The sequence below is a fragment of the Gigantopelta aegis genome, chromosome 9, assembly GCF_016097555.1.
Source record: "Gigantopelta aegis isolate Gae_Host chromosome 9, Gae_host_genome, whole genome shotgun sequence".
In the NCBI taxonomy this organism is placed as follows: Eukaryota; Metazoa; Mollusca; class Gastropoda; order Neomphalida; family Peltospiridae; genus Gigantopelta; species Gigantopelta aegis.
In genome coordinates, this window is record NC_054707.1 from 70,868,144 (window position 1) to 70,896,087 (window position 27,944).

Sequence of the window (27,944 nt, forward strand, 5' to 3'; positions counted from 1 at the left end):
CTAGTAGGTACTGAGTTCGGATCCCAGTCGAGGCATGGGATTTTTAATCCAAATACCGACTCCAAACAATGAATGAGTGCTCCGCAAGGCTCATTGGGTAGATGTAAACCACTTGCACTGACCAGTGATCCATAACTGGTTCAACAAAGGCCATGGTTTGTGCTATCCTGCCTGTGGGAAGCGCAAATAAAAGATCCCTTGCTGTTAATCGGAAAGAGTAGCCCATGAAGTGGCGACAGCGGGTTTCCTCTCAAAATCTGTGTGGTCCTTAACCATATAACCGTAAATAAAATGTGCTGAGTGCGTCGTTAAAACATTTCTTTTTTTATTCCTGGACACGAGATAAAATGGGACGCCGGATCAATCACCGTTGGTGGGCCCATTTGGGCTATTTCTCGTTCCAGCCAGTGCACCACAACTGGTATATCAAAGGTCGTGGTGTGTGCTATCCTGTCTGTGGGATGGTTCGTATAAAAGTTCCCTTGCTACTGATGAAAACATGTGGCTGGTTTCCTCTCAAAGACTATGTCAAAAGTACCAAATGTTTGACATCCAAAGCCGATAATTAATAAGTCAATGTGTTCTGGTGGTGTCGTTAAACAAAAACAAACTTTAACCACAACATTTGATATACCAGTAATGCGGCACAGGTTTGGATGAGGTAGATCGATTCTGTGACCCATCGCACTTCAGGCGAACACTCGACCACTGAGCTAAGACGACAGGAACAACTGTTTTATTTAACGACGCCACTAATGCACGCTGATTAATTAGATATCGTGTATCCAGTTTGGATGTCAATACATGGCACTTCTGACAAGTATAGTCTTCAGAGGGAAACCTCTACATTTTCCCATATACACAGCACATACCACGCACTTCGATATACCAGTCGTGAAACACTCGTTGTGAGCTAAGCATTTCAGGTAAGCGGTGTAGCAAATCATCTAGATGCCACCCGGCAAGAAAACAAGGGCTCTGTATTGCAGCCTCAACGCGGTTTCGGTGCATCGATCAACACCGATGATACATTTAACGAAATCATTATTACAAAGAACAAACCTTTTAATTATCCGTAGTATTACTCTTTTTTTTATTAATTTAGTTACATGTAAAATTATCTAAATTCATTACATAACTATAAATGTGTAATCAGATGATGTATTTACAAGTTTAGAAATTACAAATGCAGATTCAACAGGCACAGCGATAGCCAGCATTGGCTTCCTTGTTACAGGTTTCCACCATTTCTTAAAACATTGAATAGCATTTACGTATTTTAAATTTAACTTATTACAATGCTTAAACTACTATAGTCAGACGTGTGTGCAGAGGGCGGGTGTGCAGAGGGCGGGTGTGCAGAGGGCGGGTGGGGTTTCGGGAGTCGTACCACTCTTCCCCCGCTCAAAGCGAATGTTTTTTTTCTTTCCCCTAATAGCTTTCCTGACGAAGCAAGACCCGAAATCGGACCCCCCCCCCCCCCCCCCCCCCCGAAACTTCGTATGCAACAGTCAAGATCACCACCCATCCTACTTGCATAATGTACTGCATACGCGTCTGTGAGACTCTTCTAAATGAGATTACAGATAAACATGAAAACTTACTTTCATTAATGCTTTAAAATTAATAAAGAAAAACCTATCCAAGAACCCCTTCTCAATGCCAGATCCGCCCTTAACATGAATAATAATAAAAATACACAAGAAAAATATAGGCCTATTGCATTTAATTAGACTACAATTATGTACACCCCCATGCATAAACGTATGTTTTTGATATGTTGTAGTTTAGAGAAAAGAACACAACGTACATGCATAAATCAAAACTACATTCTCTCTTGCATAAAATATGTAAATATGACAAATATATATCTGCATATGTCCTAAGGCGCAAAGCATTACCAAGAACGATTTATATTATTTGGGGAATGGTTAAGAGGTTGTGAAATCGTCAACGTCATAGTTTATTTAATTTCTCAGAACCGGTAGTTATAAAAAACAACATTACCTGTTCATGACGTGTTCAGGATATGCGTTAGCAACTTGACTGGTTTCCACCATATATTACCTATTGATACTAAATTAACTTTAGGTGCAAGAACCAGTCTAGCGAACGACAGCAAGCACTCAACTTTCTACCCTTTGTACTAAAGATGAAGCAAAACATCGACAACGAATTCCTTTAATGTTGCTTGAAATTTACTTGCCAGCCTGTCGGCCTAAGATATATGTAGGAATTTACCAATATCAGAATCGCAAGGCAAAAGCTTTGAATAAACGAATTACATCGTTATATACCAAATTAACAAAACCGTTTACGTTTAGTGCAAAATGGAAATTTATTTAAAACATATATGCACAAATATATGCTTTTCTTAAACCCAGTCTTGAGATCAATGGTAATGAACAACATATATATCGGAAATGTACATGGAACATTTTATATAAAGAATTGTATCAAATACTATTTTAACATTCGGATGAAAAATACAAACACAAAATGACACTATGGTCGGGGTGGGGGGTGGGGGGTGGGGGGGGGGGGGTATTACCAAGGCAATTGTGGTATTCTTGTATACGTATTTAGATTATTAGTTTTTATTTTACAGAATTTTTTAACAATATAATTATATACATTTTAAAACAGTACTTATACAAATATCTCTAAAATGAAATTTGAAAGCACTAAACGTGCTCAGTTTCATAACACAAAACCCCTTTTAAATAACATACTGTATAACATTTCAAATATCGACAAATTAATAAAAACATGGTTACTTTCCCCGTTACAATTGATATTCGACGTTTCGGAAGTAGCCGTCTTCATTCATAGGGACGAAATTAAGTAACTTTGTATATTATATCCGTCTTCCATTTAAGTTTAATTAGTATGCCATTCTTGAAATAGAAGACAGACATAATACGGAAAAGTTAACATTCGTCTTCTTTCAAGATAGGAGTGTTTGCCAAAACACCAGACATAAATTTTAACATGAAAAGTAAATCTTAAAGAAATGAACTCGTAGTACTACTAATATTTAATAAAGATGCACTACAATATCGACACGATAAAAAATCATATTAAGTATATATAATAAAATTATACAAGTAACTTGACATTAAAAATAGTTAATTATTCAAAAACTAAAAATCCAGGTCTGTGAAATCACATATTCTGCTTTTTCTGCATCTCGAAAGAATCAGTTAGCTACACCCCTAGTCACTCATCTGGGTTCGCCACCGATTTATAGTCACACTCAGTATAACTGCCAGGCACGTGTTACTGTCGAGGTCAGAGGTTATGACCAGGAGGGATGTTCTTGAATTCTGATCGAGAAACCATGAAATAAACCAAGTCGAATTCGAGCTCATATCCTTAGTGCTGGTCTGAACTGGACTGAAATTCCAATACACGACATTGTTTTTCTACTGTACAACAGACATCGCTGAAATCAACACAGCTTATTATATGAGACGGAATCACAGGAATGGAATATCAAAAATGTAACTGGTATGCTTTTCAAATATTTAAAAAAAAAAGTAATATTAAAACACAGAGTGCTCCAAAACACACACTTGAATATCAAATAAAAATGCACAGATCTCAAGTTAACTGGAATGTGGGTAAATGGTCCTTTACAGATGAATTAAGATGATAAAATGAGAGAGTGCTGTCGTACACATTTAAACACAAAAATGTTTCCAAGCTCATACAAATAAAAGTATGTCAGTAAAGTAATATGCCTTGCATATTATATCCATCTTCCTTTAAAAACAGTTCTAATATGCTTTTATAAACAAACGAGATGGCCAAAATGGCGACGTATGTCTGTTTTCTTAAAAGCTCACATCGTAAAATGGTTATTTGTTACTGAAATAATAGCATACATAAATGAACTGGAATGTCGTTGAAGAACTCTAAAGCGTCCCTGAATACAAGAACTATTTTAATTACAGATGATCCACACTGCATAATTTGAATGGAAAGATCAAGTGTTAAAATCTACCTTCCTCACCAAATTAAAGTCACTGGTCGGAGGCTTCTTTGATTTGTTAAAGTTTACTTCATTTTTATTTAATTTTATACACTTAGTTACTGTTCTGTAGACGTCTAAACAACCACTATTCGAACAAAGTGGAAATATATATATGTCCTCAATTAATAAATGAACCTGTTGACAGAGCCTATAATTAATATACACATTGGCGCCAAAATTTGATCACCAGTTTCTTTGATTGGCCGTTTTCCATCTATCCGAACGCGTAGCCCCCCTTTGTACTGAGCGGACTGAGGGCGAAGCCTATGGCAATGTACATCACTAAAGACACGACGATGGTGATCATCGACATCAACAGCGCGTAGTGACTCCACTTCTCCGAGTACTTGAGATCTCCATTACTATACGCTCGATTTGACATGTCTGCAAAAAAGGCAATGTTGATATTATATTAACTATTTTATATAATATTACTCATTATATTCAAGCTACGCGAGTATAAAGCAATTGTAAATGTGGCAGTTATTATATATAAGAAAAAGAAAGAAAGAAAGAATAGCCGTCTTATAATAAATGTTCCCCAGCTACAATAGTAAATTTTTTCCATAAGAAATGTATTATGTACATTTTTGAACTAGTACCTCCTACTACAATGTTAGGTGGTTACTGCTTGTTATGTAATATTACATATTTTATGGCGTTTAATAAAACGGTCATTTCAATTCTAGCCTGTTTTACTGGTTGTAGTTTGACTATCGTACTACAAGTAGCTAGCAGTTTGTCTAATTAACCTCGTAACATAAATGCCATTAAATTGTTACTTACACGTGAAGAGCAAGGCGATTGGCCCGAACAGTGGGTTGATAATGGTAACTAAGATGGACAGCCACAGATAGTTTGGTGGTTTTATACCAATGTAATGTCCTTGGTAGATCGTTGGCTGGGTGAACACAGGGTCCCGTGTCACCAACACCTGCTTCGACGGGGTCCTGTACACGTCCCCTGCCACTGGAGTCGTCATGCTGCAAGAGAGATCCATATTAATACGATAGGTTTTCGTCCAGACAAAATACTACATACAGAAGTGGCAATCAGGTCTTTATCGTGCAACGTACAATATTAAACATATCAACCGAGTAAAGGTAGTTTTTAAACAACGAGTTGTAAGATAAATAGGGCCGAATTTACAAAGCCTGTAACATAATGCGTGTAACAACATACATTTACAATGCTTAAACACCAGCGTTTAACACCCCCCCCCCCCCCCCCCCCCCCCCCCCCCCAAAAAAAAAAAAAAAAAAATAATGGCTAATAAAATTTGTAAGTGGCTAAAATTTTGGCTGGGCAATTTTCTATCTTCCGATGTGAACAAACGGTTACATAATTATCCGACACCTGACATATAATAACAATAACATATATTCCATTAGCGTAATAGCGATTTCGCGACCGGTAACGAGAAAAGGTGTCATCAAGAATACAGCATAATAATGTTTGCTTATTTTAATAATCAAGGTTATTAATTTTAACAGCAACATGTATGAAAGCAAAGTCTGAAAAATCGGTAGCTTGTTATTTTAACTTTGTAAAGTCTTTGAACCAAAGTAATAAAAACGGACCGACAATGCGCGTCAGTTTCAATACACATGTCACATTGTGACAAAACGTATAGTCCACTACGTTTGACAGGTTGGGACTAATAACTACATGTAGGCATCGTCGTGGAGCAGACCATCGATGCCTTTATAATAATTTTCAACATGACATTGTGTTGAATATAACAGAATGATATTATAAATACCACAGTATAAGCAAGAAAGAAATGTTTTATTTAACGACGCACTCAACACATTTTAATTACAGACATAAAGCGTCGGACATATTATTATGGACCACACAGATAATGAAAGAGGAAAGCCACTGCCGCCAGACAGTGTGCTCCTTTTGTATTAGCAGCTAGGGATCTTTTATATGCACCATCCCACAGACAGTGTCTTATATATTCATCTGAATTAATTTGAAATACGCACGCATTACGGAAAATAAATTACAAGAGATGTTGATATAGCAATACTATTAAGTAAATTGAATAAAATACAACGGTTTTTAATGGTTAATCTGACTGAAACAAAACTCAAATTTTAATTAATAGTAGTATACCTTTGGTAGAAAATTTATGTATTATGAATGTACATGTATGTAAAATCAAAATTCCAATTGTAATTACAGTAACCTTCCGATATAATCATATTTACAAATTCAGTTGATAGTCAGAATTGAAAAGTTAGTAAACATACATTATAATTATACATGTTTTATTTGTCGTCTGATCCCAACCCACACCCCATTTAGCACTGAACATTAATTTTAGACGTTTTATCAAAGTTTGGAATTGTTTTGGTTTACCCAGAACTTATTTTGATTTGTTTTTTAAAGATGTCGATTGTATGCAAAAATGTTAATATACTTACCTGTCATATTTATATTTTTGCACAGCTCTTTACACTGTGTTATTGTTGACTTTAGAATGTTCATATTGATGTTGATCATCAATCCATTTATATTTTTTTTCCACTGTTCGACATGCAGCTAATAGCCTATCTGTCTGTGTGTGTGTGTGTGTGTGTGTGTGTGTGTGTGTGTGCTGTCATCAAATATTCATTCATTTATTCATTAACCCTTTGATGGGCTGAGAAAGTTGCAACACACAGTCACACTCGCAGGATCAGCTGTCGAAATGATACTTTAAATAAATATTTTATGATAATTATTTCCACTAACATTAAATTTATATAAAAATATTTAAAACATTCGACGTTTCCTCAGTGTAAAAAAACCCTAATATTATCAGGAGAATAAACAAACAAAATACTATCCAACAGGCCTAGCCCGAGTACTCTGACCGTAAAACAGCTGTAAAAGGGAAGGACTTTCCTTTGGCACGGTCACTAACTCTATTTATGATAAGTATTCATAATGTTCTTTTGTGACAGTGCCAAAGGTGAAAGGAATGTCCTACCCTCTCTTTATTCGGGCTACGACCCGTCTAGTTTGTGTGCTTGAACTTTTATTGAGTATAAACACGGAAATGAGTATAAAGAATCAAGAAACAAACATGATAATGCGGCATGCCCGACATTGATATGTCCACTAGTTGATGATTCGATGAAATAGTCGTAGTTAGTTAATACAATGTGAGATCGTTAAAATACAGGTTCTATTTCACAGTATATACAAAGTAAACAACAATGGCCCCAAGGCTAAGGTCAACCCTAATCAAACGAAATACATGGTCAGGTATCCTGGTATGTAGGTCATCACACCTGTTTATTGTTGTACCATTTATTAAAGAATATTAATAAATATTAATTCCACTCATATCTTACCTGGGACAAATCACCTGCTGTGAATATAGAGTTGTTTTTGATTAGATGTTTCTAGTTACACGTCCTTAGTGTTGTTATTTACAGTCTTAGGCTAAACACTTCAAACGACCATTACTGCTATACAGGTAAGTTGAAAGTGCGCATGCGCGCAGGTGCGAGTGGTTGACTGAGACACTTGGAGGTAAACGGTCTTTAATACGAGAAACCAGTAGCGCATTTTTATACACAAAACCTGTTGGGGCTGAATCATTTACCAGACCGGATTTAGGATTTCCAAGGTAGACAAAATATATATTTTTTTTTAAAGTATCCGGCAGCATATTTTAATACGCAGAACATGTTTGGGCTATCGTTTAGTTATGTAATTAGTATATAACCAGACCGGCTTTAAATAGAATTTCCAAGGACCAAGGTGGACACAGTCAGTTTTAAAAAGTATTCGGTAGCGCATTTTTATAGACAAAACATGTTTAGGCTGAGTCATTTAGTGATATAACAAGACCGGATTTAGGATTTCCAAGGTGTGCTCGTTTTGGGGTTGTTTTTGTTAAAAAAGAACTTCTTGAGACGATGAGATCAGCCTTGTTAGTGGAAGGCTGGAGAAGGAGTGTGTGTGTGTGGGGGGGGGGGGGGGGGCCTAGCTGTCATCTCCTATTAGATTTTAGTTCTTTTGTTTTGGTCGACCACCATGCCACCTCCAGTTGGTTCCACGGTCCACCTCCGTATTAAAAAGAAGTATATATGATGAATTTGTGTAACGACACTCTTGTTAAATCAGCGTCTAGTATCTGTTAACCATAATAATTGTGAAGAGTCTGAAACTTGCCACAAACCATGGTTTCCCAACCTGTAAACTCATGGATACAATACACGGGGTGTAGGGTGGAGACGGGTCTTCACAGTTACTGAGTGTTTATTGTAGATCCTAAAACAATGTCATAGTTTGTGTAATGTAATATACAAGTATTGTTTGTGATAAAAAGACTTGATTGTTTTATTTTCATAACTGTAGATATCTCAATTCTTTCAATATAAAAACGCGAGGTGGGGGTTTAGGTGTTAGCCTAGTTCACTGGAGTGAACTTTGACCTTGTCTAAGGGGTGTTGACACTGGCGTAGCCAGGATTTTTATATGGGTGGGGACCACGGTCTTTCATACGTATTATTGGGCAACAGGCACATATACAAGTGAGGTGTGTGTTGATTTGACGGGGGTTACCCCCCCCCCCCCCCCCCGGTTACGCCAGTAGATGTGAGTGAATTAATGAATGTTTAACGACACCCCAGCACGAAAAATACATCGGCTATTGGGTGTCAAACTATGGTAATGCAAACAAATAAAGTGATGATCAACATCAATATAAGAATTCAAGATTTAAATAAAAACAGTGTAAAGAACTGTGCAAAAATACAAATATCACATATAGATACTGACTTTTACTCAAAATTTCAATTTTGTGCTGTATTGGCCATTCTCAAAGATAATGTTACACCCCTACACCACAGCGAGGTTACAGCAAGCGCATGAGCCAGTAGATGTGAGGCACTGCGCTTAGAACATTTGGGTAATGCTGACGGTCCTATGGTTTAAAACCGGTATATGTGGCTTATTATGGCAACATGTACAAGTGGACCAAGTCTTTATCTTCATAACTGAAGGGCGGGAGTAATGGTAGATGGCCACCACAGCAAGAAAGTGCTCACACGCCATTGAGTACCCAGGGAGGAGTACTGTCACCTACTCTCTTCACCATCGTCATGAATGACCTGGTCAAACAACTACCCAAAGGGATACATGCAGCACTATATGCAGATTACCTAGTTTTGTGGTGCTCGGAGGAGTATGCAACAACAGCAACATATCGCTTGCAGCTTGCCCGTGACAATGTTACACCTTGGACTCGAGACTGGTGCATGACAATCAACAAAGACAAGACAGCTGCCAATCTTTTCTCACTCTCCACAAAGCAGGAAGCAGGCAACACAAAACTTGATGACACGCCTCTCCAGTATGAGGACCAACGGACATACATGGGGGTCACTTTTGACAAGAGACAGACCAGGACACCAGAAGTGGAGAAAGCCGAGGCCAAAGCCCGAAAAATAAGCTTGCCATAATGAGAAAACTAGCTGGCATCAAATGTGGTGCTGATCATAACATACTGAAAATAGTCTACCAAGGAGCAATCAAACCACATCTTGAGTACGGATCCAGTGCATGGTTAACAGCAGCAAAGTCACATCAACAAAAACTAGACAGGGTTCAAAACCAAACACTCAGGATAACAACTGGAGCAATGAGGTCAACCCCCATAGAGAAAACGGAACAGCTCACTGGCATCGTACCCCTCAGCAAACGCCGGAACTGCAAGCTCATGATACAAGCCACTAAGTTCGTCTTTGCCACAACACCCAATGGACAAGAGAATTAATGCGTATCCCCGCAACAGACTCAAAAGAACTAGCTTTCGTAAACAGAGCAAATCACCCCTGAGGCAACATAAGGGACGACTCCCAAATAAAATCCATCAAGTTAGTACTGTCAGCTGCATCCCACCATGGGAACCACAATTGGACAATGTAAAGATCTGCACAGTGATCCAACACTTCTCCCCTGGAGAGGAACACTGTGAACCATACAAACGAGCCCTGACACTGGCCATGATTGATAAACAGTACCCAGAGACACCATGGACACAGGTATATACTGATGGAACTGCAACAAATGCAGTGGAAAACGGAGGTGCTGGAATATACATCATAGACGCTAGTGGCTACCGGCTGGTACCTTCTTGCATGTGCTCCTGTGAAGTAGAACAGACGACCGAACATGTCGCCCGAACATGTCGCCCAAGACTGCATAAGCCAACAGCGGCTGAGGGAGACTACCTGGACAACTAAAACAACTCTCCAAAAGAAGCTGTACGGCACAAGAAGTGATCTACAGAGAACAGTATCGTTCATAGTCACTGCTGGCCTCGACGTGTAGTTTTAAGTTTTAAGGAAGAATGTTGGCTTTGTGGTGTCTAACACATGTTGGTTTTTTCAACACTGGTTGAAGACAGGTAAACATAAAAGGTTGTAGGGGGAGCATATACCTCAAACTACGCAAGAGAGAGAGAGAGAGAGAGAGAGAGAGAGAGAGAGAGAGAGAGAGAGAGAGAGAGAGAGAGAGAGAGAGAGAGAGAGAGAGCGAGAGAGAGATAATGAAAGAGAGACGCAGCTACATAGGTTAGACATACCAAAAAAGCAGCGAGGAATAAGCACTTGTCCACAGACAGGACTGTACATACTACTACGGCATTGCGAGGGTGGTGGTAGTGTTGGTGAGGTGGGGGGGGGGGGGACGAACCTACCGAGACAGATCAGTCTTACGACTCTTACCTCTGGCTAGTACTCTACCGCCGAGTTATATACACACACACACACCTGATTTGTTGGTACCGGCCTCGGTGGCGTCGTGGCAGGCCATCGGTCTACAGGCTGGTAGGTACTGGGTTCGGATCCCAGTCGAGGCATGGGATTTTTAATCCAGATACCGACTCCAAACCCTGAGTGAGTGCTCCGCAAGGCTCAATGGGTAGGTGTAAACCACTTGCACCGACCAGTGATCCATAACTGGTTCAACAAAGGCCATGGTTTGTGCTATCCTGCCTGTGGGAAGCGCAAATAAAAGATCCCTTGCTGCTAATCGGAAGAGTAGCCCATGTAGTGGCGACAGCGGGTTTCCTCTCCAAATCTGTGTGGTCCTTAACCATATGTCTGACGCCATATAACCGTAAATAAAATGTGTTGAGTGCGTCGTTAAATAAAACACTTCTTTCTTTGATTTGTTGGTGGATGTTAAACGTTTACGACCCGTCACGTCTCTATAACAATATCTTTGTTCACCGAGTCTAGCCAAACTAGGCATCAAACATCACAGTTTTAATTTTTATAATTAATAATAAAAGAAAAACAAGAAGTACATGTAAACAAGAAGGGACCTGGATGACACATTTTGACACATCTTTGTTCACCGATTCGAGCCAAACTAGGCTCTTATAACATACGATAACATTGATATTCCGCTACCTCAATATATAATTAATGATGCCTTAAAACAACTGTGTGAAACACATATGGACCCGTGGAGTGAATTTATATATCACAATACTGGAAAACTGAGGACTTATTGCGTATTTAAGAACTGGTTTGGCTTTGAAAGATATGTTGAAATGTTAATGCCCGGCCACTACAGAAGCGCTCTAGCCAAGTTTCGATGTGGTATAGCACCAATACGACTAGAGACGGGGCAGATATGAAAATTTACCTGCTCACGAACGTCAATGTCCTAACCAGTGTGTGGAGGATGAATTGCATGTTTTTATATACTGCCACCTTTACGAAGACCTCCGTTTTATTCTGTATTAACACGCACAGATTGCCTTTAAAACATTTGTCTTTATCTGATTTTAATAAGATACTACACTTTGATCTTAGCCAAAAGGCCGAGAAGCGATGCCGTTCGCCGGCTCGACCTCTTCTTTTCAGATGAAGATGGCTTTTGCTGTTGGCCTATTTGGTGCCTATTTCGAACCTTGGTTAAGATGGTTTGTATCTTAGATATGAGCAATTTTGAGTCTTGATGACTGTCACGGTACATGCTCTTAAATTTGTTTCGCCTGTGGCGATTTTAATTGTGTTAGAGGGCCGTGTGCAGTTTATTGCCCGTAGCCCAGATGGGCAACTTGTTACGTAATACTTCGCACGATCGGACATTCCAATATGCACTTAGTCCCGCTGTGGAGGCCATGTGGCGAGTAGTTACGTAATACCTCTGCGAGTGCGGTTTTACAACCGTGATTTTGGCGACGATGGCGTCAGTAAGTCTGACGATCAGAGAGAAATAATACCGACTCTAGTAGAGTCAGACTATGAGATGATACGTGAGGTACCGCCTTGTACTCCCAGGCAAAATCCTGATTTATAATAAATAGCTAGTGTTTTAGAGATATCCAGGAGAACGAATTAGGACGGCTCGAGGGGATCACGAACGTAGTCCGTTAGGACTTGGTAAATATCATTTCTGCTCTGTGTATAACCTTGATGTGATTGATGTGACTTAAATATTTTAATACTGTATTATACCAATATTCTTTAGACAGTGTCTTCGGTCATCTGACGAAGTAAATCGTAGACTTTTTGTTCTAACATTATATGAGTATTTGGTAATATAAAGCTTAGCCAGTCATCCTAGAAGACCCTAGGTAAACTGTAGGTTATTGTCTTTATTGTGATAAGTATTAATTCTGTGTTACAAAATTACTGAAAGAGTAGTTAGGGTTAATTAAAAATTAACCCGTTAGGAATAGAGCTGTAATTCCTTTATTAATTAAGTTCCCCAAGAAGCGTTCATAAATTATCACACGTTACTGAACGAGTAGTAAGGGTTAATTAAAAATTAACCAGTTAGGAATGGTGTTGTAATTCCTTTATTAATTAACTTCTCCGGGAAGCGTTTCTCAATTATCACACGTGTGGGTGTGGTGTAACGGTGAAGTGATTCGCATATTGTGTAACTAGACACCTAGAGATTAAGTAATTAAGTGATCAGTTCTGGGTTGTTATTATTGCTGTTATTAATTTACTACTACGACTGTACATTTGTCAGCGTAGATTAATACAGATTCCAAAGTGTATTGTGTTTTTGTTGTGTTTTCTAGAGAACTAACGTGCTATATTATATATACTTTATATAAGATCGTATCTCTGATCATACCTAGAGACGAGCCATACTAGGTTTAACAGCCTGTTACAGAGAGATCTAATAGATATACAGTTAGGAGAGATATTTTGATAATCGTGTTTTACTCAGTTACGGGAATTATAGAATCCCCGTGACAATGACGCAATATGACGTCATGTGTGCATCATGACTTCATAGGTGCGTCACACTATATTTTAAACAAGATATTTTGATTCTTTGGTATCATATTTCTATCTACCAATATTATATTTATGTTGTCTAAAATCAACCGTTTAGGAGATATGAGGCCTCAACGTTGGTGTTGGCGGCCATATTGGATTTATGCTAATTAGCACCTTTTCAGGTGTCAGATTTGGGTAGATTTTGGATATAATTTTCAGTTCAATGTAAAACTAAACACCCTTCTGTTGCAATTTGTTCTAGGTTCACCTAAATTTGGCTTAGATTTATTGGACTAAGACGTTGCAAGTGTTGCTGATATTTTGAAGACGAAGAAATTTTGGTTAAAAAAAAACCCTGGTTGAATGGACTTGGAATTACCCGCATTCGTTTACGTTATGGGCGGGACGTAACTCAGTGGTACAGCGCTCGCCTGATGCGCGATCCATCTAGGATCGATTCCCGTCGGTGGGCCCATTGGACTATTTGTCGTTCCTGCCAATGCTCCACAACTAATGTAGCAAAGGCCGTGGTATGTACTATCCTGTCTGTGGGATGGTGCATATAAACTATCCCTTGCTGCTAATCGAAAAGAGTAGCCCATGAAGTGGCGGTGGGACACGCTAACAAAAAAAGACGAAGAAGAGAAGATTATATAAGAACACTAAGGCACTGGAAATATAACATGTATCAGGATATATTTGTAATGTTGTAATCCACAGAAGGAATAGCTTGCACCGATCCGACTGAAATATGATCTTGCTGCCTCTCTGTCTTGGTTCTTCAAGAAGATCTGTCACTGACAATGAATTAGTCAGATTTACTAATGAAGACGAGTTGCAAGTAAGATCTATTTCAGTTAGACCTGAAAAGTTGCATCATCTCAAAATATCTAACAGATCAACAGTTTTAGTTATAAAATCATACAACAAATCAACACCATTAGCTATGCAGACATGCAACGATATACAAAAGACAAGTAAAGTATTAATAACCTATGCCTCGGCTTCTTTTTAAGTTGTTCGTCTCTCAAAAGACAGGTCTACAACTAGGATAGAGTATGCTACTTTAATAGAACAGAAAATTAGGGTGCATATTTAACATTTATTTAAAATGTTCAAGTAGTTCAAACTTTTTGTCCGGTTTGGCTTTATGTACAAAACCGAATCATAATCGATCTGAAGTGTAAACATAAAAGTAGGCATAAAATATTCACCAGCACAAACCTTATTAGCGACCGCAGCCGCCGCTAGGGGCGCAGCTGTGCCCATATTCCGAAATGTCACGAGTTTGGTTCACAATTGGTAGTGTTGTTCAAGGCCAGAATACGCTTATTTTGATGACGATTTTGCACGTTTTTTTTGTTGTTATGACAAGTACACACCTTCCGATTGATGTATATCCTGTTTCCGAAGTTGAACGACTACAAAAAGACTTTTTTTGAGGCAAGTGAAACTTTGAATACGTCTTATTTTGCCCCAAAAAGGGCGATTTCACTGAGATATTTATAGATATATATAGTAATATAATAAAACAGCATAAAAATAATTTTTTGGTAATTTAAAAAAAAAAGCAATTTAGTTTAATTCGACATCGAAAATATTTCAAGGGAGGTAACTCTGACCCACTGATCCGCAAAAGCGAAAATATAGAACTTCACAGCAGGGACACATTTTGATAAAATTAAACGTATTTGATGCTTTGTCATTATTTATCCACCCATTATTAACTTTTTGGGTAGAATATATATCATACTGAAGCGTTATTTTTAGAAGACAATGCATATTTAATTCAAAATAACTTAAAATAATGTTTTGCTTATCATGATGACTCAGCAGTTTCTGATAGCTGAAGTTGATTTTAAAAAACATTTTGATAATGCATAACTATTCAAATATAGACGTAAATCTATTTTTATGTAAATCATTTGAATGAGTTTAGCATATGACTAGATCAGTTTTATACAAAAGAATAGTATTAATGCAATGGAAATAAATTAAACAGAATTTGTACTTTTTAAGTCTGTTATATTTGTAAATACCTTTTTGAAAGAAAATGTTTCAGGTACCATAACTTCTCACATTGTGACACAAACTTAAATTTTTTGGTAACCAAGTAACATTAAATTCTAAGTATAATTATACTTTTTCATCACTTCATCAATGAATATTACTGTTAAAAATGGTAAAGAATTAATTATTTGTAAAAGATACTAAAAGTAAAGTGAAAATAACTACATACAGAAAAAACATTTGAAGGTTTGTTTCATCTGATGTAATGAATATTTCTGTTTACAAATATTATGTCAAACTAATTACAATATTTGAAACAAAAAGATAAATAACCATGGTCATAATGGGTATTTTTCTTTATTCAGGAAATGTGTAGTCTCTGTGCGTCTATGGAGAAACCTGAAATGGAAACGGAGTGGGAGAGTACACGTGGTTATGAGACAACTTTCAGTAGATTCAATTATACTTCAAGCTTGATGCTGTTATGTTTTCTGTTTCCAACTGTGACAGAACCTAGAACAGAAATGAAGTGTGTGACAATAATTCATAGACAAATTTAGACTAATACTCTTTCATGGATGCTAAATTTGGTAGATCTAGCCATAAATGTTTTATTATAATTCAAAGTGGTATATAGTTATATTTATAATAATTCATTGTTTGAATTTGTTTTTATAAAGCACTTTATTGAACTAAAATAATCATAGCTGCATTTAGTAAATTATTTAGCACACGTGTGACTGCTGTCTCATGCCTTAAGTGTTTCAGCTGCTAAAATATGTTTTGGGGATATTTTTTCTGGATAGAAATTTACCTTTCTGATATTGTACGAGTGTTTGGACATTCCTTTCAAAGGTGAAATATGGCTACTTATATTGCTTGTTTCTAATAATGATATTGAAGGTGTAAAGTATGTAAATATTTTTGTAAGAAATTGATTAAACATATGGCCAATCATTGGCATTCGTCGTGTGATAAGTTTTTACTGGTTTGAGTTAAAAGACTGGTACATATGATAAGTTTTATTGCATCTTTTATTGAAATCTTCAAGTATTCAATATTATTATGAGTCTAGGTAAAAAAAAAAAAAATATTTTGAAACAAGAAGCTTATTTTTTTATGTAACGTGTATCCACTTTCCATCTGCGATCTAAACCTTTTATGTTTCCTTTTTATTATTGGTCTGGATGTACATTATTGTATCAGCGTAAATAAATGTGAACTGAAAATGTTATTCTGATGTAACATTTGCATCAATTATTATGTCATTAAATTACGTATTCCAAGATTTCTGTGTTTTTTTGACATTTTGGAGCGGTTTCGAACCTACCCCAAGAATACATATGTTATCAGAAATAATAGTAACCCTTTATATTTTCACTTGAAATTTTCAGAGATGCAACATTGATAACTGCTTGTAACATGTATAAGCTTACAACAGAGATTTCTCTGTTATGTTTTGGTTTACAAAAGTGGACGTAAATGACAATTAAAATCGTCATGTCGGCCATGTTTGGTCACAGAAGTACAAGGCTACTACGACTTTATTTTGCTTCATTTGGATAATATAGTGATGTTTTTCAATAAGAGCAACATATTTAATGAAACTATGACCATAAAGAAAAAAAAAAATTAAAATATTTTTTTGGTCTGCGGTACCTAACCTTATCTCACAAGGTATAATATGATACACATAATCCCATTGAAAATATGTTTTTTTCCCACGTCAAGCAAACTGGGCCTAGTAAGTCTGTCTTCCGATTATCACTTCACAGTCAAACAGCATTGAGTCAATCACTTTTAGTCAGAGGTAGATTGCGATCGTCATTAACGAAGATGAAATATTTTATTTTATTTGCCGCCATTTTGGTAGTAGGTGACACGATCGTCTGCTTGCCAGAACTGTGTGCCAGTTTAAAGTCAAACAAACCTCTCGTCTGCAAAGGATCAGTTATCAAAAATGGTGGTTACTGTGGGTGTACCGACGCTTGTGCCAAAGTAAGTCGTATACAAAACATAGGCTTAGCACACTATATATTTAATAAATGGCCACAAAATCACTAATCAATTATGACTTAAAAAATATTTGTTTACGAATTAAGTTACATTTAAAATTCAAATATGTATTCAAGAGCCATACACTCCCTACTCCAAAAACCAAATGGCAAATGCACTTGAAAATGAAAGCTACGGATCTTACGTAACACAGCAATTCAATCCCTATATCCTGTATATGCAATTTACAAAATGCTCAAGTCAAGTAGTAAAATTAATGGGGCAGAAGCCAGCAGACGCTGTCCACTAGTTAATGGTTATGTAATACTTTAGTGTACATAGGCATAATAGTAACATTTCCGAAATTAGCTTAAGGTCATTGTACTGCGTAGGCTTAATTCTAAAATGATTACTAATACAAAAGACACGATAAAAAGTTTCAAAATCATCCAAACTGTTTTGTTTTTGCTACGGTATGCTAGTTTTAACCCCCCCCCCCAAAAAAAAAAAAAAAAAAAAACCTATTCAGCACCAGTCAATGTAATCCAGTAGATATAAAATTAGTATTAAAAAACCCCAACACTTTTATTTATCTTCTTACGTCAAAGCAAACTGAAATTATTAACACTTTTGTGGAAGGATGGGACGGACTAACAGAATAAATACTTCCAAAGCAGTGAGCATGGTCCGACTATTGCAGGGCCTTACCAAGAAACATGTCAGTTCTGGAGCATATAAACCTTCACGTAGGGATTTATAACTATTTGTGCAGCATTATCATTTTATTATTTTTGTTGTATTCATAAATATAAGCCTGTATTTTAACACGTTGACCTCACCCAACGTCTTGCGTCGATCTCTTATTCATTCAACTTATGTTCGTGCATATATGCAATTAAGATTCAAGCATGTTGGATTAGACAAATGCCTCAGCTATTTGGGATGTCTGTCTAGGACAGTGTGTTAGTGGTTAGTTGTTAATGAGAGAGAAGTCGGTGTAATGGTCTTACACCTACCCACTGAGTCGTTAAAACTCGCTCTGGGTGGGAGCCGGTACCTACCAGTCTTTTATCAGACGGATTAATCACGATACCACCGACATAAATACTGATATAATTATATTCCTCTAACAGGTGGAGGGAGAGGGATGCCAGGAGTCATTCTTCCGGGGTGTAATCCCACTAGGAAAGTGTGACACAGGCCTAGAATGTGTCAAACAGAAACACGTGGCTTTTGGAAGAGGAGTGTGCGCCAAGAAAGAGAGAAAACGTATGTATCATATAGATCTTACTTACTACTTCACTAGAATTGTCTCCTGCTTATAGATGTTTGGTATTACAAAATAATATTGCTCAAGTGTTTAGCCTACGACTGATGATCATACCAGTTTCTTAGCACGAGTTTAGCATGGAGAAATACCAGTTGAATATATGAAGGATTCATACTAAAATGTTTAAACGTAGTGAATAACAAAAATGCATTACGACAATTAGTACTCAAATATCATTTGTATGACCATACAGGTTTGACAATGCTGGTAAATGGTGACGGAATATGAATAATTAACGAGAATTAAAGCAAATGTTTTTACGTACCCCCAAAAAACCTATCAAATGACTAAGCTTACGCAGGTCATTGCTCAAAATCCAACCCCTCTCCTATTTTATTTTTGGATACGACACAGTGTTCAGTACGATAATGGCTAATTAGCGGTTGGGATCACATAAAACCAGTTTACTCTGGAAACCTGTTCGACAGTAACCATTAGGTAACCGTAATGGCTTACATCTTATTAATGTCCAGGAAAAGAAATAAATTCTTACTTCGTATGTTCAATTACACTAATGATGCTTTTATTTTTATTTAATGTAGGAGCAGCCTTGACCCGTTGTGAACTGATGAAGCGACAGAATATGATGATTATGGTAGTCTGGTCTGGCCAGTGGGTGGGACCAAATTGTGACGCAAACGGCAACTTCCTGCCCGAGCAGTGTGACAGATCAGGTACATGTAATTAAATGAATATCAAAGATTTTATTTGTATAATAATAAAAGAAATTCAAGAAGTAAATAAGGGACCTGGGTGACATATTGACACATCCACTAAATATCTCTTGAATTATATTTTTTCCCATTTCTAACTGAATTAACAAGTAAATATATGGATATTATACATTGGCTGTCCAACAAAGGCAATTTTGATTGGTCGTGAAATGCTGGTATATATAGGGCCTACTTCAGAAGGCGTACGAGTAGGCTATATCAATACAAAGTTATTTTATATGGTAGCATACAGAGTACATTTGTACACAAATTTCCGATACTGAAAAACAGATCAATCATCATGGGTAGAACCTACTTTTTCCAAAATAATATTGTTGTTTTTATTTTATTTTTTTCAGGACACTGTTTCTGTGTGACCCAGAATGGTGATGTAATAAAGAACACTAAAGTTCTGGGACATGCCAAATGCTAACGGGAGCACAAAATAAATAGAAACTGTTGTTCATTTATTAATGTTTAGCAACTGATAACACATAAGCTGTATATACATCAGAGAGCAACAATATACTAAATTCACCTTTTTATTAAAGTGCAGTTTTAAAATTTAATATTCACCTGTTATTATTCTAACAAAAATAAGTTTGTTAAGCCGTCTGTTCAGTCATCTCTGTCAATGCCATTCGCATGTGTGACATAGGATGAAAACATGATACTGCATAGATCGTTTTATTCAAAACAGACGTCGTTAGATCTCAGCAACTAGATGGAGTAGCAGTTATGTATTAACCTGTACCTCCCCCCATCGCTTCCGACACCCATGAGAATGTAAAAAGAAAATTTCTCACGAATAAACAACAAAATTCCCACATGTATTATAGCAATTTATAAATATTTTTTAATGTAGGCCTAGCTTACAACGTATCAATAATTTAATACAAAATCACACTATAAAAAAAATAGGCCTAGTTTAATATTACACCTATTTATGAAAGTCCACTCCAACCATTGTAGTCCATTCATCTTCATTCCTTATATTTCCATTTCTCTTTTCGGCAAGATTTCCAATCGTAACAGCATTCAGTATATTCAGCTTAGTAATTTAGTAGTGTCACTATTGGCATGCTGAAACGTTCGGAACTCTCCTTTTATTCGGAACTGATGGGATTACTGTTTAGCGGATTCTGCATTCATATTTCTTAGCCTATTCAGCAACCAATCCACTGTCACAAACCAAAACGAATTAGGCTTAAAAATTAATCGAGCGATCCATCCCATTTCGTTCTGGGCGGAAATCACATGCAGATGAAGGTGAGACACCGTGTGGAAAGGTGGCCAATGAAATCCCATGCGATTATCACTGACGTCTGCTCCCTGTTTCTCTAGAACTTCTTTCCCGATGGCCACCATCCTCTCGACGAGATCCACGTCAGATTCCTTGAGAGACGCAGAATCACTCATATGTTCTTTCGGAACTACCAAATAATGATGTTTGCTCGCCGGGCGTATGTCCCGGAACACCACGAAGTCGTCACTCTCGAACAGGAAATCGGTGTTCTGGACAGTGGCAGTGCCTGCGATTATTTTGCAGAAAATGCATTTGCTCTCTGACATGTTTTAGGTTACGTCACACACATACACAATTTAGCTCAGCTGTTCCCTCAGCGAGCATTTAAAAATGATCCAAGAAACACTGCAGAAAATACAAACTATTTATGAGGAAATGGACCTTCGGCCCCAAATGTTGGAGGGTGACTTAACTCTGACATACATTTAGGCAAAGATACAAGAGTTAAGTCCCTTGAGAGGACGCATATTACAGACCATTATATAAAGTAAAAGTTAGTTTGTTTTGTTAACGACACCACTAGAGCACATTGTTTTAATAATCATCGGCTGTTGAATGTCAAACATTTGGTAATTTTGACTTACAGTCATAGAGGGGAACCCGCTACATTTTTGTCCCATTAGTGCGAGGGATCTTTTATATAGGCCTACACACCATCCCACGGCCTTTAATAGGTATATACCAGTTGTGCATTGACTAAAACGAGAAATATACCAATGGGCCCACCGACGGCAATCGATCCTAGATCGACCGCTCAGAAAGCGAGCGCTGTACCACTGGGCTACGTCCCGCCCCTATTGCTCATTATAAAGTAAATGCTAATTTTCATGAGAGAGAGAGACACACAGAGACACAGAGACAGAGAGACAGATATGAACAAAAACAAACAGGAGCTGGATTCCCCAGGACGGGCGGGGATGACAATCTAAGATTGATTAAATCTGTCATGCATTGTAATCATGACATTTTACGTGTGTACAAATTGTACATGAAAAAGGTGCTCCCTTGTAGATAGCTCTTTTTAAAAACATTTTCAATGTACAATAGTGGCAACGGATCCAGTAAATATGTTGCAGGTTGCAGGACTAACAGGAAAAGGGCACCTGGACCATCCCAATTAAATATTTTTAGGGGGAACGGGTCCCCGGGTCCCCACTGGATCCGCCTCTGAATAGTAGGCCTATAGCTTATATTTTATGGGTTTTAAAGAGTAAGTTTGTTGTACTCAAAGCTGACCAGGCCCTATGACCATGATTTAAAAACAAAATTATGTCTCAGTACATGCACGTGTGCAGGACTTTATGCAAAGGTGGTGGTGGTGTGGAGAAAATGACTCCAAATGAGATGGATAAAACTTTTTTTTTTTTTTTTAAATTCCAAGTTCGATCCTGCATGCCGCTTGCCTCGTGTATTCAGTCCGAAACATAAAGCATGGCCCGAGTTTCAGAATAGAATATTAGTCAGGGCCGTACCCTGATCAAATCCCGGGGGGGGGGGGTGGGGGGGGGGGGGGGGGGGGGGGGGGGGGGGGGGGGGGGGAACTACTTTTTATAAACAAATGAAACACTATATATACAAATTAAACCCTGAGATGTGTATGCTATTTTCTGGAGTAAAAAAAAAAAAAAAAAAAATGTGAGATTCTCATGGGGGCAACTGCCCTCCCCCTGCCCCTCAGAGGGTACGGCCCTGTTAGTAGTGAAGTCATGCGGGTCGCTAAAATTCACAGGGATGTGGTTAATCTACACTAACCAATATGTCGATTTCAAATTCTATAAACAAGAATTAAAACAAATCTCTGCGATTTACAATATGACAGTAATTTTACAGTACAACAGTAGTTTTTCGGATATTATAAACTTTTCTAGGGGCCAGTTTTATACATTATTCAAAAATAAATTTTACTTCGAAACCTATTTGACGAGATTATACAATATATAGATACTAAATTATCTACTTCAATTTTAACATTGCCACTAGAAACGGGTAGATGGTGTAACAGTCCTAAAAAACCCCACATGATATGTACACTTTGTAATACTGGTATTTGAGATGAACAGTATTATTTATTCAATTGTAAAAATCAAAATATTGAAAACAGTAGAAGAAAATATTTTTGTATAATGCACCATTATTGAAAAAACTTGCTTTATTATTATTATTATTATTATTTTAATCCTGTCTTGTGAACATTTTAGCCGGTGTTCATTGTTAACTATAGCTATTCCGTGCAATCTGATTAAAATTAGCTTTACTGGTCTAATAGTAATTAACCAGTGGAGCTAATTTTAATTAGATTGCTATTATGTGTTGCTGTTTTTGGTTTAATGTTTAATGTTTAATGTGTTTTTGGTTTTTAAATAAATCCATCCGAATCCGTTTAGTCGACAGTTCTAATAGCATCTCGAAATCGTTTAAAACTGAGGCTGCTGAGTGGTTAGAATGCTACAATTTCTAGCGAAAACAATAAATTCCACACACACACAAAAACAAAACACGTGAACTGATATGATTGTTTCCTGTATGAGTTCCTGTATATTTGTTTTGGTCGTACTTTATTTTAGTGCTCTTATATTTTGATATTCATAATTCAGTATTCATAATTTTGAGAAGTCAAAATATATATAGCTAGGTTATAGGGTCTCCACGAGTACTCGAGTACTCGGGCACGGGTCGAGTCTAGCACGGGTCGAGTCTAGCAAGACTCGAGTCCGTTCACAGGACCCGAGTACCCGTACAAGGAGGAATCAATTATAATACACTGGACAATGTAGGACAATAATTTCAGGCTTAGATAATCAACGATATAAGTGACACAATAATTATAAGATCATGCGCTAGTTTCTTTTTTTAAACTGGCCGTCCATCCACCATAACACTAAATATATCAACCGGTTTCTAAATGCAATACAATGACATGATTTGGCATCCATGTTCAGCCCTGGAATTAAAAAGTATAATTCTATTAAACTTTATACTTTAATCTCATCATCATCTAGTTTAAGTGTCGGGTACTCGGGTCCGGGTCGAGTTTGACCCTCGAGTACTGAGTCCAATATTACGGACTCGTGGAGGCCCTACTAGGTTAGCTACCATTCACTACTACGTTGTGATTTTCATATATATATATATATATATATATATATATATATATATATATATATATATATATATATATATATATATATTGTCTTAACTTGCTTGGGTGGGGGATATTGACAGTCATAAATTTATACAGTTGTTGTGTACTTGGTATTCGAATATTCGCTCCTCATTTCCATCGAATATTCGAATACCATTGTCGAATACCGCGCACTAGTCTAGACGGAAAGCTGCCCCCCCCCCCCCCCCCCCCCGCATCCCCTTTAGGGTACTGGGTTAGCGATATCAAGTGGGCATTGCAAACGACGTAGTGTTACGGTGTGGATTTGAATCCAGACCATCGGGACTGTATCCTAACCCTAATCCTAAATTTACACTTATTCTAACAAATATTGTTAGCGGGGTGCAGGCGGAAATTATATCAACGCGCCTGCACGAGTACTGCCTGTGTAGAAATCTGTACAATAGATAAGTATTATGAATTCTCGATTTAATTATGATTTTTGCCCCCCCCCCCCCCTCTCCGTAAACGTGCCTGCACTAATACTGCCTGTGTGGAAATCTGTACAACAATAGATAAGCATTATAAATTCTCAATTTAATTCGACCTTGAAAAATATGCGTTAAAAACAGCTGTGCTCCTTTAAAAGACTAAAGTTTCGACACAATTGCTAGCCCGTGTGTCATATGACCTTTAACAATTAAGCAGTGTACGTAGGGTCAGAAGGCGTCTTCAGGTGATGTGCAGTCATTGATGCAGGGTGGGTCTAGACTGTGGCGAGCGAAGTTTCTAGGGTTTGGGGGTCGAGCCATGCTCCTCGCAAAAAAACTAAAACAAAACATATTGGACTATATATATTAGAAGGCAATTCGCTTGAGCAGTGAGTTTTGACCCAGGACCCGCTCCCCCCCCCCCCCCCCCCCCCCCCCCCCATCTCACCCCTGCACAAGCGCCTAGTTGTTTGTATTAGTAACATCAAAGGGACAACTTAAGAGGAAGTTAGTCATTACACAAAGGTATGCCGCGTTGAAACACAATGCTAGAACATGTATCAATAGGCAAAACTAGGTCGCCACGTTGCAAGCAAATAAAAAGTTTATTTTGTTTACCGACACCACTGGAACACATTGATTTATAATCATCGGCTATTGGATGTCAAACATTTGGTATTTCTAACATATGGTCTTAGAGAGGAAACCCGCTACATTTTGTTCATTAGTAGCTAGAGATCTTTAATATGCATCATCCTCCAGACAGGATAGCACATACCACGGCTTTTGATATACCAGTCGTGGTGCACTGGCTGGAAAGAGAAATGGCCCAATGGGACAACGGGCGACGATCGACCCTAAACCGACCGCACATCAAGCGAGCGCTTTACCACTGGACTACGTCCCCACCCCCGGACCCTGCCGTCAAGTACCTATGATCAGAAATTCTAAGACACCTTAGGGCATGCACACATTTTCATCTTTGATGTGAAAATCTTCTACGGTATATAATTTTCATTGTGAATTAGATATTGTGTATACATTACCCATATGATCTAAAATAAACGGTATTTTCCCAAGCAAGTATTTATGGCATGGGTCACAACAATACATTGAAAACTGTTATGTCACACTTCTGTCCATCACACCCCTACCAGACATGTCCAATGGCTTAAACAGTGACACCATCAAGACTGGTAATAAGTGATATAAATGGCCACAAATTCACACGCTTCATTGGAAAAAAATCCATATCGTACCTGTGGTCATTATGTTGAAGATTAGAACATTTCCTGTTATTTTGCCCCCTATACAACAAAGAACGCCAAACCCACTAAGCTAGGTTACATCATATAAATGTAAATATTAACACATTAATATTTGGCGATCCTAATTTAACATTAGGCCTACAAAGAAATAGTCTAATTTTCAAAGCAGTCCAACATTTTATTGCTGAAAAAACACAAAACGTTTTGACAGACAAAGCCGTTCAACTTCTCATTTCTTCTTCTTGTTTCTCTGGTTCTAATTTATATACAAATATTTAGGGCCGAATTTACAAGCATGTTTATGTCTAAATATATAAAATTTACAATACTTAAACACCGGCGTTTGAGAAAAGCAGGCCTCGTAAATTCGGTCCTTATATTTTAACAGGTTAAAATGTAATCGTTTTACTCTTCTCAACACTAAATGCAATAATTCTGTCAGCATCCTTAAACACGTAAAATTCGATTTTTCTTTCATAATAGACATATTATATGTAACTGTCCATGTTGACCGTTTATTACGTGTACTTCAAGTTTATAATGTAGGGAGAGTTCTTTATATAGACCAATTAATTTCATCTGTTAATATTAACAGAAATAAATATTGTTTAAACAAAAGAAGTTTGTTTTGTTTAACGACACCGCTAAAGCACATTGATTAATTAATCATCGGCTATTGGATGTTTGCTACATTTTTCCTAATGCAGCAGGATCTTTTATATGCATTTTCACACATACAGGAAAGCACATGCAGCAACCTTTGTCCAGTTGTGGTGCACTGGCTGGAACGAGAATAGCCCAATCAGAATTTTTTATTTATTTAACGACGCACTCAACACATTTTATTTACGGCGTCAGACATATGGTTAAGAACCACACAGATATTGAGAGAGGAAACCCGCTGTCGCCACTTCATGGGCTGCTCTTTTCAATTAGCATCAAGGGTTCTTTTATATGCACCATCCCACAGGCAGGGTAGTGCATACCACGGTCTTTGATATGCCAGTCGTGGTGCACTAGCTGGAACGAGAAATAGCCCAATGGGCCCACCGACGGGGATCGATCCAATCGAGGTGGTGTTTAAAGAAAGTGGTTTGGAGATCGACCCCCTCCCTTGCTCGAAGCGAATATTCTCTCTCTCTCTCTCTCTCTCTCTCTCTCTCTCTCTCTCTCTCTCTCTCTCTCTCTCTCTCTCTCTCTCTCTCTCTCTCTTTCTCTCCCTCCCTCCCTCCCTCCCTCTCTCCCTCTCTCTCTCTCTCTCTCTCTCTCTCTAAATCTCAGATAGCAGATGTATCAGACTAGTGTACTAGTGTATAAGCTATAACATGATAACGCAGTAATGGTTTGTACAATATACATGTAACACTAACTAGGCCTATGTTGAATTATATGGATATACATATATATTATGCACTATCTAGTATCTACTAGTTACGGTAATAATTGTAACAGAAAATATCGCTAAACAGAAAACATCTACTGACAGACGTCAAAGTCAGCACCACGCTATCGTATTAGTATCTAAGTACATGTATCTACATGTAAAACTACTAAAAGATTCTGCTTCAAATTCCCGCAAAATTCTCTGGGGCCCAGTATGGGTTATAAAATCCAAAGGTAAAAGAAACCCACTATATGATATATATCAAGAAAAGCCAGTAGTTTTGAAATAGCAGTACATCTTATCAATATTCTCCACTTGTAACTAGCAATGTTCCTTACCTGCGAAGCAGTGTCACTCTACATTCTTCTATTTCAGCCATTTTAATCACTTGACATGACCTACCCGGAAACAGATGGGTCATTTAAGTCCCTATAACAGTGTAACGGTAAATATGTCACGGCTGTCGCTAACTGGACAGGTGTGCTCCGAAGTCGTCTGATTCTCTGGGTCACACCAGTCCGCTGCTGAGCAGTACAGTCACATTTTAGCCTAAGGTCACCAACTTATAGAGGCTTACATATATGTACACATGTACATGTAATATTATGTCAGTTTGTATTTTTCCAAATCTGCTTTAATTAATTTAGGCCCTAAGGGCGTAAGACAGGGGCATTCCACAAGAGGACGGTAGGAACAATTCCTGTGTGATAGCTCGAGTGTCCTATAGCCCTGCCCTGTTTATATGTTATGTGAGCTATCCCATAGGAACCCATGACCATGGGCGTCAGACGAGGGGAGGGCGGACAGGGCATTGGGCCTCATAAACCCTCCCCCACCCCATCCCGTGCTGGACCAAATTTTAGGATTCGAGCAAACTGAGCCAGCATGAAAACTGTTCATCATGTATTTCCACCATATTAGTTATAATCATAAGCATACGAGAAAGGGGGTAATTGGGCAAACCCCCCCCCCCCCCCCCCCCCCCCCAGTGCTAGAAAGACCCACCCCCCGCACCCCCCCCCCCCCCCCCCCCCAGTGCTAGACCAAAACC

General features: G+C 37.9%; 3 protein-coding genes and 1 pseudogene across 6 annotated transcripts; 1 reads left to right on the forward strand and 3 right to left on the reverse strand.

The window, feature by feature from the left end:
• Nucleotides 1–1,069: 1,069 nt before the first annotated feature.
• On the reverse strand, nucleotides 1,070–27,391 carry LOC121381514. Of its 3 annotated transcripts, none has more exons than XM_041510837.1 (3): nucleotides 27,232–27,391; nucleotides 4,823–5,019; nucleotides 1,070–4,420 (listed from the first exon to the last, which is right to left on the reverse strand). In XM_041510837.1, exons 1-3 carry the CDS (start codon nucleotides 27,312–27,314, stop codon nucleotides 4,251–4,253), a joined length of 450 nt encoding a protein of 149 aa, XP_041366771.1. In that variant the 5' UTR covers nucleotides 27,315–27,391; the 3' UTR covers nucleotides 1,070–4,250. The 3 variants fall into 3 exon arrangements, with proteins under 3 accessions (XP_041366771.1, XP_041366773.1, XP_041366772.1); XM_041510839.1 differs by lacking the exon at nucleotides 27,232–27,391 and adding an exon at nucleotides 14,518–14,696; XM_041510838.1 differs by lacking the exon at nucleotides 27,232–27,391 and adding an exon at nucleotides 7,384–7,539.
• LOC121382399 lies at nucleotides 11,802–11,885 on the reverse strand (annotated as a pseudogene).
• Nucleotides 13,813–19,910, forward strand: LOC121381512. 2 transcript variants are annotated; one of them, XM_041510836.1, is made up of 4 exons: nucleotides 13,813–14,134; nucleotides 18,432–18,567; nucleotides 19,171–19,302; nucleotides 19,701–19,910. In XM_041510836.1, exons 1-4 carry the CDS (start codon nucleotides 14,045–14,047, stop codon nucleotides 19,772–19,774), a joined length of 432 nt encoding a protein of 143 aa, XP_041366770.1. In that variant the 5' UTR covers nucleotides 13,813–14,044; the 3' UTR covers nucleotides 19,775–19,910. The 2 variants fall into 2 exon arrangements, with proteins under 2 accessions (XP_041366770.1, XP_041366769.1); XM_041510835.1 differs by lacking the exon at nucleotides 13,813–14,134 and adding an exon at nucleotides 16,957–17,301.
• LOC121381515 (histidine triad nucleotide-binding protein 3-like) lies at nucleotides 20,171–21,080 on the reverse strand. Its single transcript, XM_041510840.1, has one exon. It carries the CDS (start codon nucleotides 20,911–20,913, stop codon nucleotides 20,467–20,469), a length of 447 nt encoding a protein of 148 aa, XP_041366774.1. The 5' UTR covers nucleotides 20,914–21,080; the 3' UTR covers nucleotides 20,171–20,466.
• Nucleotides 27,392–27,944: the final 553 nt, after the last annotated feature.

Bases quoted from the DNA above. Each gene is read 5' to 3' on its own strand.
- LOC121381512 (XM_041510835.1), top strand. From the start codon at position 17,014: ATGTTTTTTTCCCACGTCAAGCAAACTGGGCCTAGTAAGTCTGTCTTC. The intron at 17,302-18,431 runs GTAAGTCGTATA...TTCCTCTAACAG, and splicing joins GTACCGACGCTTGTGCCAAA to GTGGAGGGAGAGGGATGCCA. The intron at 18,568-19,170 runs GTATGTATCATA...TATTTAATGTAG, and splicing joins CGCCAAGAAAGAGAGAAAAC to GAGCAGCCTTGACCCGTTGT.
- LOC121381515 (XM_041510840.1), bottom strand. From the start codon at position 20,913: ATGTCAGAGAGCAAATGCATTTTCTGCAAAATAATCGCAGGCACTGCC.
- LOC121381514 (XM_041510837.1), bottom strand. From the start codon at position 27,314: ATGACCCATCTGTTTCCGGGTAGGTCATGTCAAGTGATTAAAATGGCT. The intron at 5,020-27,231 runs GTAAGGAACATT...TCTCTCTTGCAG, and splicing joins AGAGTGACACTGCTTCGCAG to CATGACGACTCCAGTGGCAG. The intron at 4,421-4,822 runs GTAAGTAACAAT...CCTTTTTTGCAG, and splicing joins AATCGCCTTGCTCTTCACGT to ACATGTCAAATCGAGCGTAT.